This window comes from Pelodiscus sinensis, chromosome 1 (assembly GCF_052426305.1).
Source record: "Pelodiscus sinensis isolate ZL-2025 chromosome 1, ASM5242630v1, whole genome shotgun sequence".
In the NCBI taxonomy this organism is placed as follows: domain Eukaryota; kingdom Metazoa; phylum Chordata; order Testudines; family Trionychidae; genus Pelodiscus; species Pelodiscus sinensis.
This window is the reverse complement of record NC_143052.1, coordinates 114828442-114848856: the sequence shown is the minus strand read 5'-3', so window position 1 is coordinate 114848856 and position 20415 is coordinate 114828442. Positions and strand designations below refer to the sequence as shown.

At 40.1% G+C, this 20415-nt stretch overlaps 1 protein-coding gene across 9 annotated transcripts in view; it reads left to right on the top strand.

The window, feature by feature from the left end:
- LMO3 (LIM domain only 3) overlaps window positions 1-20415 on the top strand; it is a 203849-nt gene that overhangs the window by 127918 nt on the left and 55516 nt on the right. For 7 of the 9 annotated variants that reach the window (XM_006130277.5, XM_075897676.2, XM_075897699.2 and 4 more), the window contains one exon: window positions 2301-2514. In XM_006130277.5, coding sequence (XP_006130339.1) covers window positions 2309-2514 — 206 coding nt within the window. In that variant the 5' untranslated portion in view covers window positions 2301-2308. Of the gene's footprint in view, window positions 1-1819; window positions 1892-2300; window positions 2515-20415 lie in introns of all 9 variants that reach the window. The other 2 variants (XM_075897659.2, XM_075897648.2) reach the window with 1 other exon arrangement.

The following is a 20415-nucleotide window of genomic DNA, read 5'->3' as shown; positions in this document are numbered from 1 at the left end:
TAGATTAATATTTAATTACATGACTAATGGGGGTGGGGAACTGCGGGGCTGTACTAGGGGCATTCCATAGCACAAGTGGGGATTATTGTTCTAATTTCTGTGGCCACTGGGCTTCAGAGATAAAATTTAGAAGTTGCTCCTTCTGCCCCTTCAGAAAGCCTCTTAGCTGAACTAGTATCTATGCAGACTAAGGGTAGTTGCATGGAGAACATACAATTAAAGGCAACCATGGAACCTACAGTTGGTGCAAAATGCAGCAGCTTGTCTTAGTGGTGCCAGTCAAAAAGGCACACTATAGTGTGTTAGTCTACACTGGCTTCCTGGTGGCTTGTGTGAGTGTAATTCCTTAGGGCATATCTACACAGCAGGGCTGAAGCCGAAATAAGTTGCGCAACTTGAGCTGCATCAATTCCGTAGCTTAAGTCGAAATAGGCTATTTTGGCTTTTGGCTGACTACACAGCAGGTGGTCTGAGAGCACTTTTCCTCCGAAGTCCCTTACTCCTCGTACAATGAGGGTTACAGGAGTGGGCATAAGAAGTCCTCCAGCTCAACATTATTTTTGAAATAATGTTAGTGTAGATGTACCCTTACTTAGCTCAGGTGTAGCTACCTCATACTGATTCTTCCTCCTGGTAACTTACCACACCAGTTGAGATGAGCTGATAGCCAGATCTTGCAGGCCCCAGCTTTTAAAACAGCAGATGGACGGGGATTCTTGGCGAAGAGTCCATACCTCTGGATGCTGCTTTCCTTCATTGCTCTAACAGCCCTGCAAATCCACCGGTACCTGCGTCTGTGGAGGCAGGTATCTGCAGCTTGGTTGTAGATATAGATAGAAATTTTGTAGCCGCACAGGGCTGTACTCTCAGAGCTCATATTTGACCTTCAGGCTGTGGAGAAGCTGAGTCCTTCTGTTTTTCCCAACCTAAGCCTGAAGGAAAGCAATACGTGTGGGCAGTAACACTTGATTCTGGGTTGGGGTTCATTATTATGTTGCTCAAATCTTTCACATTTTGGCTGAGGACTGTGGTTGTGTATTGGGTGCACTCTTATGAAAACATATGCACTTACGCGCTTGGCTTGGAACACTGGAGGAAAAATAGAGTAATGATTCAGCATGCATGCTTTATTTCTATCTCTCTGCTTGCCTGCCTGATGTAATGCAAGGAGAAATAATACAGCCTTGTTAGATGTTTACAGTGGGAGGACTTTGAGATACCAGGGGCAGAGGAGCGAAACACTTGGATTTTAAGGAAGTCTGATGACTAGGTTGATCTGGAGTGGGGATTCAAACTACTAATCTAGAGACACTCATTCCCATGATCTTTGTTGGCAGATGGGTCCCCCCCCCTCCACCCACCGTGCATTGTAAAAACTAGAGCAATTGGGTTCCTTCCCTGATTTGATCCTTGGGCGACAGAGTAACTATTTATCATTTTCACTTCTAGCCATCTAGTCCCCTCCTTACACATTCCCCTTCAACTTAATTTTGCAATTTGTAGGTGTCTGCCACTCAATATCTCCTAAGTGGCATTTACTGTTTTGTCTAAAGCTATAATATTTCCACTTACATCTCTTCAGGAATCTTTGATATAATACCTCTTATAAACATTTTATTCCTACAATGGTGGTATTCTGTTTCACTGTGTGCTAATCAGGAGAAATGGCTTCGGTTGATCTGCTTGCCTGTGAATAACTGACATTTGTGCAGGTCATTTAGGACCAATAGTGCTTTTGTGCTATTGAATCTATATGAAAAGTGATCACCCTGAAATTCTCAGAATCTCTGAATTTTCACTGTCCATTCACTTTATTTAGGTACATAAATGGGAACTGAGCTCTCAAAAATTTGACCCTGAATGTGGGTGTTGAGCAGTCTTGCAATTAGAGGTACAAGTCTAAATTTTCTTTCTTTCCAAATATAAAATTGGGAATGCTTGTGGTTAATATTTGGGAATCCTTTGGCTGTCCCTAGTGCAAAATATTATCAAATTCAATATTGCTCCTGATTCAACTCTTCCTCAGATTTGTTCAAATTTTGACCATTCGAATTTTAACTAATTACTGTATATAGCAATTTTTGCCAAGTGCCTGAGAAGGCAGGGATGTTGGGGAGAAGGTAAGGAACCTAGCCGAGAGAGATTAAATGACTCTTAATGCTATTGTCAATGTGACATTAACTATTTAAATCATTCACTTCATCTAAAGAGCAACCTTTTTATGCATTAGGAAGAAAAATTCACACCTGTGAAAGGGAGACTTTAAAAATCTCATTCTTCTCTCCTGTGTTTTATTTCAGGTATACAAATGCTCTCGGTCCAGCCAGACACCAAGCCGAAAGGTTGTGCTGGCTGCAACCGTAAGATCAAGGACCGGTATCTTCTAAAAGCCCTGGACAAATATTGGCATGAGGACTGCCTGAAATGTGCGTGCTGTGACTGTCGTTTGGGGGAGGTGGGCTCCACCTTGTACACCAAAGCCAACCTTATCCTTTGTCGCAGAGACTACCTGAGGTAGGAGTTGTCGTCGTTGTCCAGTATGTAAGCATTGTAGTCCTCTTGCCTTTCGCTGTATAAGAAAGATCCCTTGGAACAATAAATACCCGACTGCTATAAAGTCTTTCCCCAGTCCTATATTAAGTATTGTACAGATAAAAACAAGTGCCATGATAGCAAAAATAGTTTGAATTGAAGTAACCGCTGCATGCCCTCATAAATGCATAGATGTCAGCCTGACAACACTGGACTCTGAAGCCCTCTATTGAGAGGAAAGTGCACTGTGTAAACATTATAGGTTTTTCCTACTGCTGTTCTTTCATCTCTAACTTGGAGGCATCACATCTTCCTCTAATAACGAAAGTACAGCGTTCTACTTTTCTAAAGCGCACTAACACACTGCAGATTAATTGGTCCAATGAGATCCTGTAGGTATGTTTTTAATGTAGTACTGTTTTAAACAGTATTACGTTAATGTGCACTAGGGATCCTTAAGTGTCTCCCAGCAAAGCCTGGATGGGCCCATTAATGTACAGTAAGTTAGTGCATGTTACAACTCCCACCCTCGAGATGCCCGTTATTCCCAGCTGTGTAGACAAGCTCTAAAATAGATTAGGTCTAAAGTGGTCCTATACTCCATACAATAGTTTCTGTTGCTAATTTTAAAATACTATAAAGGTGATCACTGATACTCTTTCGGCTGGCTTCATTACATTTCCCTGCCTTAGTGATGATGCAGTATTGGAAAGGAAATACAGGTATGATCTCTGCTGTAACATGGCACCTCCCGTTTAGTTACGCATTTTCTGATCTGAGATGCAACTTGAGGTGCTTCAAACTATCTTGTGTAATGGGCAATGTTCTTCCTTGTGAAGTCTGCTATTACAGGCTTCGAGAACACTACAGTTAGAGAACACTGAACTGATTGCAAGGTAGTGCTGCACAGGAGCAAAACATTGAGTTTGGACTCTGAGATTCTTGTGATGAGTGCTAGTTAAGTCTTATTCCAACAAATTGGTTCAGTTGCTTGAAAAAGCTGGAAACCATAACTAAAGGAATTGGTGTACAGCCGTTGATCATATGCTCATGACAGTGGTTTCAAAAGACACAAACAGCTTCTTTCCTCGTGACAATCTAACTCTTCTCAACTTTCAAACTAAGACCTATTTTTTTCCCTTTTCAAATGATTATGCAGTAGTGGCAAGGGGGAGGGGGAACCTGCAGGAGTTCCAGGTTTATCTCTGTCTTTGCAAACAGCTAGTGAAGCAAATCTTGCATCTTGAAATAAGGTGTTCTCCATGCCTCTCAAATCAACAGCAATAAATGATCAAGCATTTGGAACATTAGGTGTACGGTGCAGATGAGAACCCGGCTTATTCTTTCTTGGCTGCTAGAGCACTTTAGGGTTAGCTGGGATGGAAACTTGGTTTGGCAGTAGTTTGAGCTAATGTGTAAGTAGGAAGGGGACCCACTACTCCATACAGGGCCATCCCCGCACATACGCGGAATACATGGCTGCATAGGGCACCTGAAAATCTGAGGTGCCACCGGGCTCCTGCATGTGAGAGTTGACTGGCTCCTGCTGCCCCAAATTATGGTAACGTTTACTGGAGGGGGCCAGTTAGGCAGCTTGTGGTGGCAATTGGGTGAGACCTGGGCTATGGATAGAAGTGTAAGCCCCTGGTTAAAGAATGTGTGAGGGAAGCTCCAGAATCCAGAAGGGGTGGAGTTGGGGCCTAATCTCCCCCAGCCAGTCCTTTAGTGCCGTCCGGCTCGTGCTTGCCAGTGCTCGTGATTTAAAGGGGCCAGGATTCTGGCCATTACTGATGATAGCAATGGTGGCTATTGGGAGCTCTGGCCCCCTTAAAGTTTCGAGGCCCTAGGGCAGCTGCCCTTTTAGCTTCATCCCCCTCATCTGCCTCACTTGCTGGCTGTGCTTCCTGAACCTGGCTCCCTGCTCGCTGAAGGCCGGAGCACTCTTATTCCTAGTGAACCCCAAACCATGGAGGGGAGTGGCAGCCTCCAGCAGCCAGGTGAGGCATTTAACTTCCCCTTCCCCATTTCCAACTTTCTCAGGTAACATCCTGTGAGAGGGGGTAGGGTGAGACAAGTCATGTGGGGAGAAGATGGAGGGGGGGATGGTCTACGTAAGATGCTTAAATTGTGTCCTATCTATCCTCTCCTTTCTGCATAGTCTCGTGTGGCTGCTTTCATATAGCCTTGTGTAGATTTAAACAAAAAAATTGTATCTGCAAAAATTGAGCTGCGGATATCCATGCATGTGGATTCCTGTGGATTTGCCAGGCTCTATATATTCAGACTTAAACTGACTTATGTGTAGCTTTCATCATCCATACAGCTATCTGCTGTTCTGATCAGGATAACTACAACCAACAGGGGAGAGAATCATGTCATTGTCAAGTTTAAATATTTCTCATCTGGCTGTGGATTCATCAAAATATAGTCATGGTGCTTATACTGTAGTGATACTTGCAAATGTATAGATTCAAACACTAAATTTTAAACTGATGCACTTAAATGATTATCTGTGGGTGCTTCATTTACCTCATTGCCTTACCATGTAGTTAAAACCCCGCAAATGTACACATATCTGCATCTGCGGATATCAGTGCAGATATTCTGCAGCTCATTTTTGTGGATATGGATGCTGATACAAAATTTGTATCCGCACAGGGCTCAACACATAGTTATGCAGTGAACCTATACAAGTAACTCTCATTTTACTGCTAATGCAGAATCTGTTTTTCCTTGTAGGCAAATAGTTTAAAATGTGAACTTTTTTTGTTTATGAATACATTACTTTGTATTAATGAACAGATTATGGTTGGGTTACAGCTTCAAACTATCTTCTTAGAGTAAGATTAACTGTAAACAGAGTTTTAATCAGCTACATAGAAAAGAATTAGCTTCCTATTTTATGTGGTGCCCTCTAGAGGATATGTGACTTTAGTGATACTAAAAAGAGAGCAAAATAGAGCAAAATAGAAATACAAGTTAAACTGTTTGTGGTCAGATTATCACTTCCAGAATTTCTGGAATGATGGTCTTATTGAAAAACAAAGTGGCTCCATTATTAAACTGGAGGCCGGGGGGGAGGGGAGGGGATGATTGTTTGTCCAAGGTTGTTTGTACAGAGGCTTCCTGTCGTCCACCCTTTTTTTTCCAAATCTTATGTGTGCACATAAAGATTCATTCTGGAAAAGTAATTGTTTCCCAGTATCCGCACCTTGATACCAAGGAGTTCCAGATATCAAACTCCCTGATCAATGATATTAAACTAATTTTATTTTTAACTCCTGTTTTCTAAGCAGGGGATGTCTTCGTAGTGAGATGTAACAAAACTATATCTTAGGCAATCCATTGGTGGCCTCATCCTGCAGCCTCTTGCATGTGAGTTGTCCCAGTGACTTCAAAGGGACAACTCACATCAGAAGAGCAGTTGGAAGGGAGGGGAGAAAATGGAAGGAGAAGCACTGCAGGAATCCACCCTATTCTGTTAACCAGTAAGGAAATTGACTTGTGTAAAGAACGCTCAGTATTAGAAATAACTTTCCATGAAAATGAGATTCAGAACACAGTTTCCCTGCAGGCTTCTGTCTCCTGCTCATACACTCTTGGGTTAGCAGTGAAGACTTAATTTAAGGAATTTGGGTTCACGCTCCTACTCTGCATCCAATTATAGTAAATGGAACATATTATTAATACAAACAGTTTTTCTCCAGAAATGTGAAATGACATCTTAATGTAGCTTCCCATCCCAATCTGTCCTCCATTCTGACTGGCAGCATGTCCATTTACAAGAGTGATACTCTCTTTGAAATCTGTCCATTATGGAAGTTAATGACCAGTTGTTATGTTCACAGCCCAAGGGCTATTAACGTATCAAACTGGTTGTTAACTGGAAGGTTCGTACTTATTTAAACCACAGGTATGACTTGAACTCAAGCATATTTCATACGTATCACAGGGAACATCTGCAAAAAAACTTTTAAAATGGAAAACTGCCAATTGTTGCCTATTCTTAGGTAGCAGGGCTTTTCCCTCTGCTGCTCACTGGACTTTTGTATGTTCTTTAGCACCACAGAGCAGCATCTTTATCTTAGGCCCGAGCACACTTTGCACCCATCTCAAGGGTTACTACTCAGCTTGAGCACATGTGTGCTGCAATGGGTATCTCCAGATGCACAGTAATGTGTGCCACACATCTGAGATTAATATCTGGCCCAAAGTGAAAAATGAAAGACTGACAATTACTTGTAACTCAGTTGCATTAAATAATGAGCTTCCTCTGAAGCAGTGAAAATATGAAACTACAGCTGTGCTAAGCTAGTAGCAATGTAGGTCAATCACCCTTTTCACTTAGGTTTTTAACTACGCAAACCCTGCTGAGCGACCAATGACTACAAAGTGCTGTTTCATTCCTATTTAATTTTGGCAGCATTTCACTGAAGAGCAGGCATTCACATAGCTAAATTACCTTCACTGTTTCTGGTTTTAATTCAGTTCCATGACACTAATGTTGGAGTGCATCTCTCTTAGTAAATACAAAGAATATGGCTTCTGACTTTAAAAAAAAAAAAAAAAATCCATCTCAATGTGGAAATTGAATTAGAACATTTTACATAATAAATTCTCTAGACATGTAAACTGACCATAAGAGGATTCACAAAGAGGATTCACAAAACAAATATTAGTGTGGGTTTTTTGCATGTAGGATCTTTGTGGGAAAAGGAAATACAAAATAGTAAAATTCTTCCCTTTTTTTCCTTCTTCTATGTTTAATGAACATTTAGCTTGTGCATTTACTATGAACTTTAAAAGTATCACTGAATAGCTATAAAGATGACTAGATTATATTTTGCTAGGGAAGATGGTGAATTGAATTTCCTTTTGCTTTTGGCTGAAGACTTCAGAGACAAACCAAGTTGAAAAAATATTGGCACAGATCTTGTAAATAATGAAAGCACACTACAGAAATAGTGTTCAGGCATAAACATCATACAGATATTGCATTTCTAAAATATTTAGATTGTGGAAGGCTGGATTGGATTGCAAAGATATGAATTGTTTGCATTTGATTCAGTCTTGTCTGTACAGTTGTCCTTTACTTATAACGTAACTGGGTTTTTGGGGGGGGGTTTGGTGGTTTTTAAATACTTAATGAGAATACTTTGGAGTAAAATTCAAGAGAACGCTATTTTAAAAACTCATGCTCTGGTGCTGATTGATAGAATTCTCCCTCTCCCTTTTTCTCCCCCTCCATCCCCCACTAAACCCAAATTCCTTAGTACGTATAGTGGAAAGTTTTAAAAAATTGCACACAGCTAAGAGATTAACTCATCCAAAAATGTATACATAAATAAACTCGATTTGTTTTTCCAGGGACTACACTAGGAATAATTGAGTATGGAGTGATTCTAAACTGCACCATACTTAACCAGCTTGCTTAACTCAGAGCGGGAACCATCAAAGCATGAAGCACTAAGTTGCACTGAGCTCAAGTTTACCCACTTGTTTGTTGGGAATTGGAGTATAAGGGATTACTTTCCCTTACTAAAGGCCTGATCCTGAAAATTATTTGAGTAAGTTTTCAGAAATGGGCTCTAAAACAGATGTCTTAAAATCTTGACACTGAATCTTTCTGCTTGTCAAGAATTGTGTGTGTAAGATGCATGTGTGTTAATACTTACACTAATTATATGTGCTGTTGGCTTTAAAATACCAAATTCTATAAAAATAGCACTAGGGAACAACTTTTAGCCGTTCGTGGAAAAGCATGTTGTGAGAGCTCCAGAACTCTTCCGTCTTATCGTGCAGGTGTAGTTTGCCTAACACTGGTAACTATTAATACTTTTCTGATACAATAATATCCTGCATAGCTACATAAATTGATGCAATTTTATCCATTTTAGCTTTTAATATAGCACATTCAATTACTGTAATAATTTAGTGTTCAGTGGCATATGTTGAAATGCTGTAATATAATCACTAAAGCATAATTTGTTTGCTAGTGAAGTTTGACGCTATCCAAGTGGCTCCATGTTTGCTATTCTTTCTTTGTAACTTTTTCCTTAAAATATTCAAAGTTTTTAGTAGTGGCATATTTTGAAGTAGTATGTTTTTTATGCAGGGTTTAATTTAAGTGCGCAAATGCTCCCTGCTATAAGGCTCCTTGAAAATCAGCCACTTTGTGCATTGTTAAACTATCTCCTTAAGCACAACCATAGGATTAATGAATTTCAGGAGAGCTGAAAGCAGACATGACATTTCTGGAGAACTTGCATATGATGATACTCTGTTTTGAAAATGCTGCTGCATTTTGTGATGCTATTATTTGATACCTGAGTGGCAAATAATTGCACTACAACGATTTTGTCAATTGCTCAATGAAATAGAAGTTACTGTATATAATTTTAAGCCAGCACATACAATGCTACACCAAATTCTGTAAGATAGAGAAAAATCATTTCTATAGAATTTTTAAACTATCAAATTTTATAGGATTTTTAAAGAATTTATTTTGTTGTAATATGTACAGTATCCTTTGTTTCCCTGCTGAATTCTATAGCACTCCTCTTCCCTCAGTGAATTGCAGTATCTGTGTAACTGGCTTCATCTATGTATAAAGTATTCGCTATATTAAGTAGATTGCATTTGAGTGTAATACTTACAGAAGCACACTGATGTTTGTTTTACGAGACTAGCTAGAACATGAGTTTCCTAACTTGAGTAGTGTTTTGGTATATCGTCTATATTCAATGCACCCTAAATTCTGGTTTAAGATAAAAGGGGCATAATATTTCTGCATATAGCGAACTTTAATACTAGTCTGCTAGTGAAATTTTTTTTAAAGCCACATTCAAATTTTCATCCATATTGTATTTTGTTGTTACTGTCTTAAATTTTCCTGATTTTTTTTTTAAATGCTATTTTACTTATTTTTGTACTCCACAGCATGATTTTGGTTTTGTGGAGATAAATTCCTGAATCTTTTACCAATGACAGATGGCTTAATTTCTAACTTTCACATGTGACTTAGATGTACTATATTTGCCTTCTGAAAATTTAATTTATGCTTGTTTCCCAGTATTAAATATAACCTTTCTGGTGGCTTATAAGCAAACTAGGAATTTCCAAGGTAAATTTCGAAGGTACCCAAGATAAATTTTATGCAAAATTTATGACCGATCAAATAAGTGCTATTTGATAGTAAGCTTTTGGCTTTAATAAAACTTCTAGCTTTCCTCACTCTTCCCAGGAGAAAAAGATTTTAAAAGAAATCAAAACACAAACACTTTTCTCCTACTGAAAATATTCTTTGACACATACGTATTTGAGGGCCAAAAGATCTAACATATACCATACATACTTTCGATGTTAAAGGCTATGAGTTTTCATTTAGTTGGCATACCTATGCTAAAATATGAGGGCGCATATTGTTACCAGATGCCTTGTGGTTTGAAAGTTTATTTTCCCCAGTGGAGACTTTTATGGTGACATGGAAGGCCCTTTAAGCTTGAGATATCATTTAGATTTAAAGTCTCTGTCCCAAATGTAATACTTAATCGAATTTCTGATTTTAGTGTTTTCAGAACTAATGATTAAAGCCATTGCCAACAAATCTTATTGTAGTTCAGCAGTTATAAATCGTGACATTTTGGTTTTGCTGTTGTCTTGGAGCTTTCTGTGGCGGAGACCCCAAATTATTCTACATTCATGGGCCGTTAGCCATTGGTCTTTTGAGTCCCTCTTTTCATTGTTTTTAGGTGGTCATGGACATAATCCATCTATTTATTTCAAAACATCAAAGGTTAAGACATCTGTAGAAATACTGTCCCTTGAAGAATAGCTATAGACTCCGATGGTCCTCTTTTGGCGACCAGATTATGGACATAGTTCGACGGACCTGACTTGGCAGAACAATATTCTGTTCTGGAGGGCATAGTCAGGATTAAATGCGACCCCCAGTAACTAAATTTCACTTATTTCCGCTGTCTTTACATGTCTTTACTGCATGACAACAAGGACACTAAGAAAACTCACTTAAGAGATTGAAAAGTATACTCATTTCAATACAATAGAATATGTATCCTTCTCTTATCATAATTAAAGGATACCCACTGACCCTGAAACCCTTCAGTCAAAACCTCAAACCCTTCAGTCTTAGTTTTAAAACATCTGTTTCAATGCAGAAATGTGTTCTGGGCTTGACTCAGAAGTTACATGATGAAATTTGATGGCCTGCATTATGTAGATCAGATGTCCTTTCTGGCCTTAAAATCTTTTTCAAATATGGGCCAATTTACCACAGTGCTTCAGCTTAGCTTAAATATTTGAGGATCCCTATTGATTTCAATGAGACTACTCAAGGGCTTCAAGTTCAGCATGTGTTGAAATGCTCTGCTCATATAACCTATGGAGAGTGTATATAGCACTACAGCTGCACTTTAGTGATGATGGGTGAGCTACTCCATCACTGTAGTTAATTCACCTCTGCAAGAAATGACAGCTGTGTTGAGGGGAGAAACTCTCCCATTGATAGCACTGTCAACAGCCGAGGAGAGTGTGGGGAGAGTTAGGTTGATGTAGCTGTCACTAAGGGATGTGGCTTTGGTCACCAGAGGTGTGAAAATGTAGTTATACTGATACACGTCTGTAGTACAGCCCTGGCCTAGACCAAACTCTAGCTTCTTATCACAACCGCAGTCCCTATTTGCTGGAATGAGAACGGTATTTGCATGGCTGAAGGCACAAGTGGCCCTAATTATTAACTGTGGGAGGTTTTTACTTGTGTTACACTTAAACGTGTTTCTGATTTTGTAACAAAGTACGCAGCACGTTACAGAAGCCTTCAGTAGGGTAAATCACCTCTCGTAAAATGAAGAGTTTTCAAATCTGGATTGGTATTCCATGGAAAAGTCTCCTGCCGTTTCTGTGTTAAGTGGCATTCTGCAGTACTGTAATTTACGCCTTTCATCTTTTCTCTTGCAAAAATGATAATGTCTTGTGTTAGCACATATGGGATGAAAGTGAGAATTGCACAACATCTAAAGATAAAACTGCTTGTGGGGAGAGAAATCAGTGATTTTTATTGCAGCTTCCTTTTACGTTATGAAGAGGTGAGAAATAAACAAGGGATGTCAACTCCTGTATCCAGACGTACTATAATGGGGGGTATGTTCTTCTATTTAGAAGGGAACTACACAAAACTGAAGTGCTGTCACTTTGAATTTATATCCATTACTTTCCCATTGCATTTTTGTGGTCAAGCCTTTGAACTTAGGGTTTGTGTGAGAGTCTATGGGAAATAAGATTTCTTCCTCTAGATATCAGCCAGCATCTGCTAGTTCATTTATATTAAGCTATGGGATAATATGTAAGTTTGTTTCCTCTCTCTCCCTCCAATTTCTCCGGACAGTGAAATGAAAATTGCTGAATCATGGAATCTAGACACGAGAGCACTATTTGGGTTGAACTAGGCATATATTGGGGGGAGAGGATAAAATCCGGCAAACCCTCCCTAACTCTTAAATGAGTTATTGCTGGTGTGTAGACCTTTTGGGTTAATGTTCCATAACCATTTGCATATGTACAGCTGAGATTTACTGTGAGCAACGTTCAAAATCAGTCACATAGATGAGTATAGATGTGTATGAATCCATACTTTTGAGGCTCACCAATATTTGAATCAGAAGTGTTTGGTGCTGATCCAAAAGTCGTATCACATAACATACGTGCAAGAATACAACTAACTGGCAGAGTTTGAAATAGCATGTATCAAATTCTTGCCGAGAAATGTTTGCATCTACACACTGTTAAAACAGCAACACAGCCTTGTTGAATATTCTTCAATAACACATAATTAAGATACTCGCTATTGCTAATGCAGATCTTGAGAAGGAAATTACATTCACTGGATTACATTAACTGAATGTAGACTCAAAGCTCTTCTGGAAGGGTGGCTGTCCAGTACATAGCATAGTGACACACAAAGCTTAGCTGTGGACTTCCAGTTACTATTTGCAATAATTAACTATTATCTATCCATCTTCCAGTTCTGCATCTGTTCCTTATCCATATATCTTCCTTTATATTCAAGGCTGTTACTCAGAACTGTTGTACCCCCAGTGCTTTTTTTTTTGTTGTTTAAAAAAATAAACAAAAAAGAAAAGGTGCCGGTACTCTTTAAGATCCAGCTGACTGTCAGCCATTTTCAGAGGTGCCGGTACACTGTTGTTTCCAGATAAGCTCTGACTGGAGGTGCCAGTACTGTGTACTGGCCAGTACCATCACAAAAAAGCACTATATACCCCTATTCCTAGTATAGAAAGAAGTCCTATATATACCATTTGTGAAGATGCAGATAACCTTTGCTCCTATGGCCCAGAGCCAAAAAGACTGAAACACATTCTAGTGAAAACTCTCATTGCTAATGTATAGGGAAAATGCATTTTTTTCTGCCGATTTTTGGGAAGGGGCTACATATTTAACCCTAGTTGCTGCAAAGAGCACTTTCTAAATGTGAACTGTTCCTGATGCAAAGGGTGAACGTTTACTACAGTGGTGTCTTGCAATAAATTCTTTTAGTGACATTAGTTATGTTCAATCTGATACATTAAAAGCAAGTTACTTTTTATCTTGCTTTAGGCCTCAGTCCTGAACACCAGGTGTTTGACTCTATTACTCCTAATTTCACCCTAATTTATGTTGCAGAATAATCATCCCCTCCACAGGCTGGGGAGGTTTTTTGCTCATGAGTAGCTGACCACCACAAGTCTGCTAGGTGTGATCTCGCTGCCCAGAACTATCTGGTGAAATAGCACAAGCTCCAAACTATGTTTGGCTTTGGTAGGTCAGTCAAACTTCTGAATGGTATCCTCCAATTCATTCTCTTCCCCTCCACTCCACCCATTTTTCAGTGGTGGGGGGGGGGGGGGGGAAGGATCACACTGTGTGGTGATTTAAAAAAAAAAAAAAAAACTTCACCAGAATTCATCTAGTTTTTAAAATGGGTGATTAAAGTTAGGCTCAGAAGCCCTGATGGAAACAGGTGTTCTGATTTTCAGAAAGTGCTGGGTATATAGCAGTCTGCCTAGTGTTAGGCTAGTTCTCTCCTCTTTAGGAACAATATTGTATCACTTGATAGACTAAGATTTACTCCTTTAAAGGGAAAAGATTACTAACCACATTCCTTTAAGAATTTAAATGTCTTCAAGTGCTCATGATTCCATCTCTTTAATTCTACCAATGTAGATAAGTATTTTCCCTGATCTGCCTCTTTCCTCCCCCGCCCAACCAAATATACCTTAATCTCTACAGGAGCTGGTTTATTTGTAAAATCTACTGTAGTTTGGCAGGTGTCCAGTCATTCATTCACAGGAACCTACTGTGCTGGCAAAATAATTCAAACTAAATATACTTCATGTATTTTTTTAACACAGGTAGACTTGCAGTCTTAGCAGATAAAACATCTAGGATAGATACATTTTTTTTCCTGTGTGTTTAGAAAACAGCCTTTAAGCCTCTAATGCTGTTTTATCCGTTACACATTACTTTTTAAACAAACCAACCAAAATTCTTGGCAGATTCTTCATTTTAACTACCTACCTCAGTTTCTTTATGAAGTCTGATTTCCCTTCCCTGTTAAAGGTGATCCTGCAGACGTTATCTTTCCAAGAAATAAGTTCTTGACACCAACTCTTGACTGGACAGTACTTAGATGATTAGTGCAACACACTGTACTGGTACTACCTATGTAATTCTCACAAAGTGGTATACCTTTTACTGGAATATTGAATAATCTTTTGACACAAAGTTAAGTGTTCCCTTACCTTTACAATGAAAATGGGCCCAAGCTGGGGAATGGAAGAGAGGTAGCAGGCATTAGGAAGTTTCTGAGCAAGTCTTCTGTTATAGTAGCGTTACTCAACATGGGGGTCACATGTGGCCCGCAGTGTAATTTGGGTTTAAATGGGGTTCAACATGTGGCCCCCGCGTGGGATCCTTTGAACATGGCCTCCACTGGGAACATGCTTAAAAACAGAGTCAATATAATGGTCTTCTGTTGATGTGTGTTAGTAGTTAAATTCCTGGACTGTCATTGCTCGTTAAAAGTACTGTCATATGGGTGGAAATCAGGTAGATATTGCATTTTATTATCAGCAGAACTGACTTAAATGGGGTTTGCGTGTTGTGTAGTCTTGCCTTAATTTTTGTATTCATGCTCGTGAAAGAAGCTATTTGCGTGTATATGCAACCACACTTAAGTTGCAGACCTCAGAATGTGCGGTGAGTATCATTGTGGCCCCCGGAGGTTCCAAAGTTGAGTAGCCCTGCCTTACGGGATAGTTCTGAGTCTGGGTGTAGGCCTAGACAGCCCTTGTGTGCAAAGCACTGAGTCCAACCCTGTAGCCTTTCAGCCCTCAAAGGACTATTCTGCAGTCTCAAGAGTGCTGTTCCGTTGTTGCAATTGCACCAGTAGTGACACCTCACATGGAAACAAGTCTAGACATACACAACATGCTGGTACAGGTGTAATGCTCTTCTCTCAATAGAGCTCCAGCCATCTGTGCTGCACTCTTAACTGCCATTGTGCTAACCTAACCACAGGTGATGCTGTACTTTAGATGAGCATATGGTGACCGCTGAGGAGCACACTTGAGGTAGAAGGGATACAGTAAGAATTGGAAGCCAGGTCAGCTAGCTTCTCCTCTGCATGCTTCTTGGACTGCTATAGGGAACCGCCACAATGAGCAGCTGCTCTGTACTCCCTCTCAGGTCCCAGTCACGCCATTCTGAGTCAGAGGGGCTCCTTTGAGTGCACAGAGAGCAGGTGTCAGGGTAAACATTCCACTTTGGTTTTCCCTTTGGGGAGGGGTTTCCATTTCCTTGGCCCTCTTTGCAGCATTGGGTGTTTACAGGATGGAGCGACATGTGGGAAAAGATGTGGCTTTGGTCCTACAACAACAGAGGATGCAAACAGGTTAAGACTTGTATTCCACATGGGCAACTCTCCTGCAGCTTGAGTTCCTCTCAAGAAAGGGAGAAATGGCTGACATTTTGAACCTGTTATCCTACATGTGTGACTTAGAATGTCTTCGCTATGGACTGAGTGGTGCAGTGGTTTAGGAAAATCTTGACTTCAATTACTATTCCATTTTTATTTAAACCACTCTCTCTCCTCTTGACCTCAAACAAAATGCTGTCGGTCTGACAGCTGTACTATAGCAGACAAGTGCCGAAGGCATCTGACCGCTTGCTGTCAGTTGTCCCCACTTCTCATGCTGAAATAACAAATCAGACAAAAACCTCTCAGTCTGATAGATATTAGCATAAGACTGACTTTGGAACTGCTCTTAGTGGATATGTGGAGGGTGATGTGAAGTCTTGGCTCTCACACTTGAGACCTTAAGATGGAAAAGTTTTGACTAGGGTGCAAATCTTTCAGTAACATACCTTCTCTCTTTCTCTACCCCCACATTTCTGTTGCCAGAAAGTCCTGTGCCCATGTGCTATTTTTTCAGTACTAAGAATATAGAAAGCAGAACCAGTACTCACTGGTTAGAAGAGAGAAGTGTGTAGCAGGTAGCTATCAAATGGCTACTTTAGGAAAGAGCCAAGCATTTGCAATCAAATTTAAAGGGCCTGCTTAAGCAAGCATGCTGGGGAAAAAATCCAATAAAAGAGCTTTTTAGTAAGGAGCAGGGAGTATTCCAGTTGTAAGGATCTCCACTATTGTATCATAGCCATGATAGTTTGTGTCGCTATTTAGTTGTTTACAGGCCTTACAAATGCTTTTCCTGATGATCTTAAGCATGTTGAATTTGTTGTTGGTTTCTCTGTAATACAATCTCAAAGTTGATCAAGTTTAAAAAAATAATGTGATCAGGTTAGATCCTGGTTCTCATTCATTGCTGTCCTGATAGGTTTGTGGTGTTTCCAAAAAGAATGATGCATTATGCATTTTGTGTTCTTCTGGTTCAGAACTACCTGGCCTACCTGAAAGTTCCTGCATCTTGTGCTAAAAGATGTACTCTTCTGTGTACTGAATTGGTCCATTCCAGCACTCATTTTGAGAGAGTATTTACCTGCTTATTCTTCTTTAACTTGGGTACCGACAGCCAGAAGAAGAGAGATGAGACTCTTTTTTTGGGGGGGGGGAAGGGGGAGCGAAAAGTACAAGTAGTGGCTTTAGATTATACTACTATATTTGAATTATGTGAGGTGGGCAAGAATTTTTTTGTCTCCTACCTGATGCAAAACTTACCACAGTGATTCCAGAAATTCATATAAGCATGTCTTTTGCTAAGATCAAAACACTAAATTTTCTGTGTGCATTTTTTAAATTTAATGTTAAAAAGGCTGGCTCTATTATGGCTATAGGTGTATTATAGATGCCCATTATCCTGCAGGCAGGGTTGAGAGGCATCATGCTTGAGGCAGGGACGTTGCCTCCGGAGATGCTGGAGGAAAGTGCTACACTAGCCATGGTTGCTGCTGTGTAATCTAGCTGCCTCTCCAGTCCTCTCACTTCTGCAGGCTGGTGCAGAAGGGTGATGGGCAGGTTCTTGTCGTCATTCCACCCATAAAGGGTGTCTAGCGAAGGCACTTAACTTTCACAGCTCTTTCTCTCAGGCAGAGCATTGCTGCATAGGTGGCCAGCCTGTGCCTTTCTCTTCCATATGTACCTATCTGTCAGTAGCTGAAATGGCTGGGACTTTGGGGGTGGTCCTATTTTTTGGGAAGTCCTTGCAGTTTTTTCTTTTCTACACCACAATATATCAAAATCTGTTGCTGTGATGCAAATCCTGAGTACCTTGCAAGTAATTTGTATAGGCCTTTTCTATGGGTCTCACCTTTTGATACTGCAGCTCAAGTGGCTTTCTATCCCATTGGTCCCTTAACAGATTGAGCCCGGTGTATTTTCAGGATCTTGTGCAGGGATGTACAGGGAAAACACATCACGGCAGCGGAACCCATATGATGTTGTACTATAGACTGAAGTCATAGTGGCCGGGGGCTGGCAGTCTGTTTACCCGCCAGCTTCTAGTGTGTATTGGATGGTAAAGTCATGTAGCTATTGCTCAGTGCCATTTTTGTCATTCCCTTTATTTTAAAATACAAAGGCTTTCTCTATGCTATAAGATAATCTCACTTTCCCTGCTTTGTTGCCAATGATTTCTGATCTGGAGCAAAGAACTAGTAAGACTACTCTTCTTTGGCCGAGAGGGCAAACTGCAAGTAAGAGAAGCATAAGCTACCCTTGGCCACAACCAGATTTCATGGTGCTGCAGATTTTAGATCACCATCCAGAGGTCAGAGGAACACGTCATTGCTTAGAGTATCTTTTGTGTGCCTGTCTCTCGCGAAGGAACTCTCCCTGAATGCAGGAGGCAGTGCACCGCTACTTAACCCTACACCTTGGAATACACGTCCTCCTCTATCTTGTGTTTGGAAGTGGCTAGTGAACTGGACAGGGATTCAGGAGACCTGGGTTTTATTCCTGGCTCATTAAGGAGCCTGCTGCATGACTTGGATCAGCCACGTCACCACTTATCAAAGGGGATAATAAAACTAATAGCCTTTGCAGACCACTTGAGACTGACTGACTGAAAAGTGCTAGGTAAGATGAATTGGGAGTTATTTTATCATTAGCAAGAGTCTTCTCCCTGGTGGGAGGGCAGCATCCACTGACTCCTTCACCTTCTTGGATTGGTGGGCCTCGGCCAGGGTTCACTGGTGTTCTGCTGTTGATGTGCTTGGCATTCTCATCCTTGCCCTTTAAGAGTGCAGTAGACATTTCCCTGTACAGAGAACAGGGAACTGAGGTTACAAGGACAGCCAGGAATGCACTCAGAAGTTCTGAATAGAATTTGTTCTTGATATTCTCTATTCCAAACACTGAAGGCTCCCTTACTGAGCATCTCTTAATCTGGAATGTGTTTGTTCTCAGTGTACATCTGGCAGGCTGAGAAGAGCTATTCACCCCATGTTATAGAGGATGAAATGAGGTACAGACTGTCAAATGTATAGAAGTTCGGAGTCAACTTTGAGGATCTGGGCTGTAGAAACCAAATAACTTAAGTCAATCACCTGGAGCAGGTGATTGAACGTAGGTCTCTCCAATTCCACGCTAGCTCTCTAACCATTCCCCTGCTGACCTCAACCTCTGCCCGGTGGAGTTCCAAGTCTTCTTGAATAATTGGGAATTTGTTTTTATTTTTAAAAAAAATCACTGTCAGAATGTAATTAACAGAGCAAGAGCTAGATCCTGCATCACTTCTGCAATGGGAGTAGTCCGATTGACTTCCATGGGAGTGCCGTTAGGTATGGGAGTGCAGTTATTTGCTTATGTACACCTCTGCAGGATAGAGCACCAAGTTAAGCTCAGCTAAAGTTTAATTCAATAGGATGAGATTTTTAAAAGGGGTCTGTGTTGGCCTAAATCTGCTGTTGGTGCTAACTTTAAATCAGAGCAGAGCCAGGCCAATACTGAGCTGTTTTAAAAATCCATCCCCTAACATATAGACTCAGAGCACTGCAGATGCCACCGGAGGCCACGTGTATAGCTGAAATAGATTAGAATACCTTCTGTTGTTCATTTGCACTGAGGTGTATTTCTGCCCAAATGAGATGTTCCTTTTGCTGCTAACTTAGTATTCTCAGGAAACATCTTTATAAAACAAAATTTGTGTATAAAGAATTATTCAATACATATTTATTAGTTAAGCAGCACAGTAAAATACATACTTATTCTGTTTTTACTATTTAAAATACATCCTAATCAACCTTGCTGGGTTTCTACCATCTCTTGTAATATTCAATCAAGCTCTTGTTTCATGAGAAATGTGACAGTGCATTGTTGGCACTTTACAAACCTACAGCCCTGGGCAATTGTTAATGAGAAGGCAGGGTTTTTTCCTGTTCGGGACACAATGAGATTTTAGACAGATGAATGCTAAGAGAACCCTGTGTACCAAAGGCAATGTTTACTGCATGTAATACATATCATTGTTTGTCTCCTGTAGTGAAAAATACTTGTCACGCTGTTCAAATGTACTCCTGACAGAATAGTGCCTGCTATTATAGGGTCCATTGCTTAAAAAAATGATATACTGACAGAAATACAATTTAAGAAAATTTAACACCAAAGGTAGTCAACCGTGTAGGCTACTATTAAGGGGCCAAAACTCAAGGCCAGGATTTTATTGAGAGAGAGTTTATTTGCTAGTGGTAGGCAAAGTTTAAAAAGAAAGAAAAGAGAAAGTCGAACTTGCATTCTTTGGTCTCTAGTGTGAAGAAAATTAATGAAAGCAACAGTTCAATAAGATTTTATTGCAGAAATGTTTAAGTGAAACATTTTAGGAATGCTTCCGAATTTTTAAACAATTACTTACCATTTAGAGTGCTGTAACACTAGAGTGCATAACAAATTGTTACCATTGTATGCAAGGCACACCCAGTGCTTTTCTTAAAATGCATCGTCAGACCTGGTTAATTTGAAGCAGTTTATGCATTCCTCCATATTATTTGGTTTAGAAACATTGAGATTAACAACTCAGCAGCATGCACACACTGTACTGTATTTGATTGGTTTCCTCTTAGAATTGCATTGAGAATTCAGATGTTTAGGGTAGAGCTGGTCAGATTGTTAGCGGCAAATAAATTATTGAACAAATTTAGCCCTCCCTTGCCCTCTATCCCGAATAGCAAATTGATCCTGATTTCAGTTGAGTGTATTTGCCAAATAGTTCATGCAAACCTGTGTCAGTCTATGGGGTGTTCATGTTTGCTTTGGGTATTTGTGTTGCATGACTGGTCACCTAATTCACATGTGTTTCTTCTCTGTGCGGAGATGACTGAAGCTTTTTCATACAGTAAATGAATGAATTGTGGATA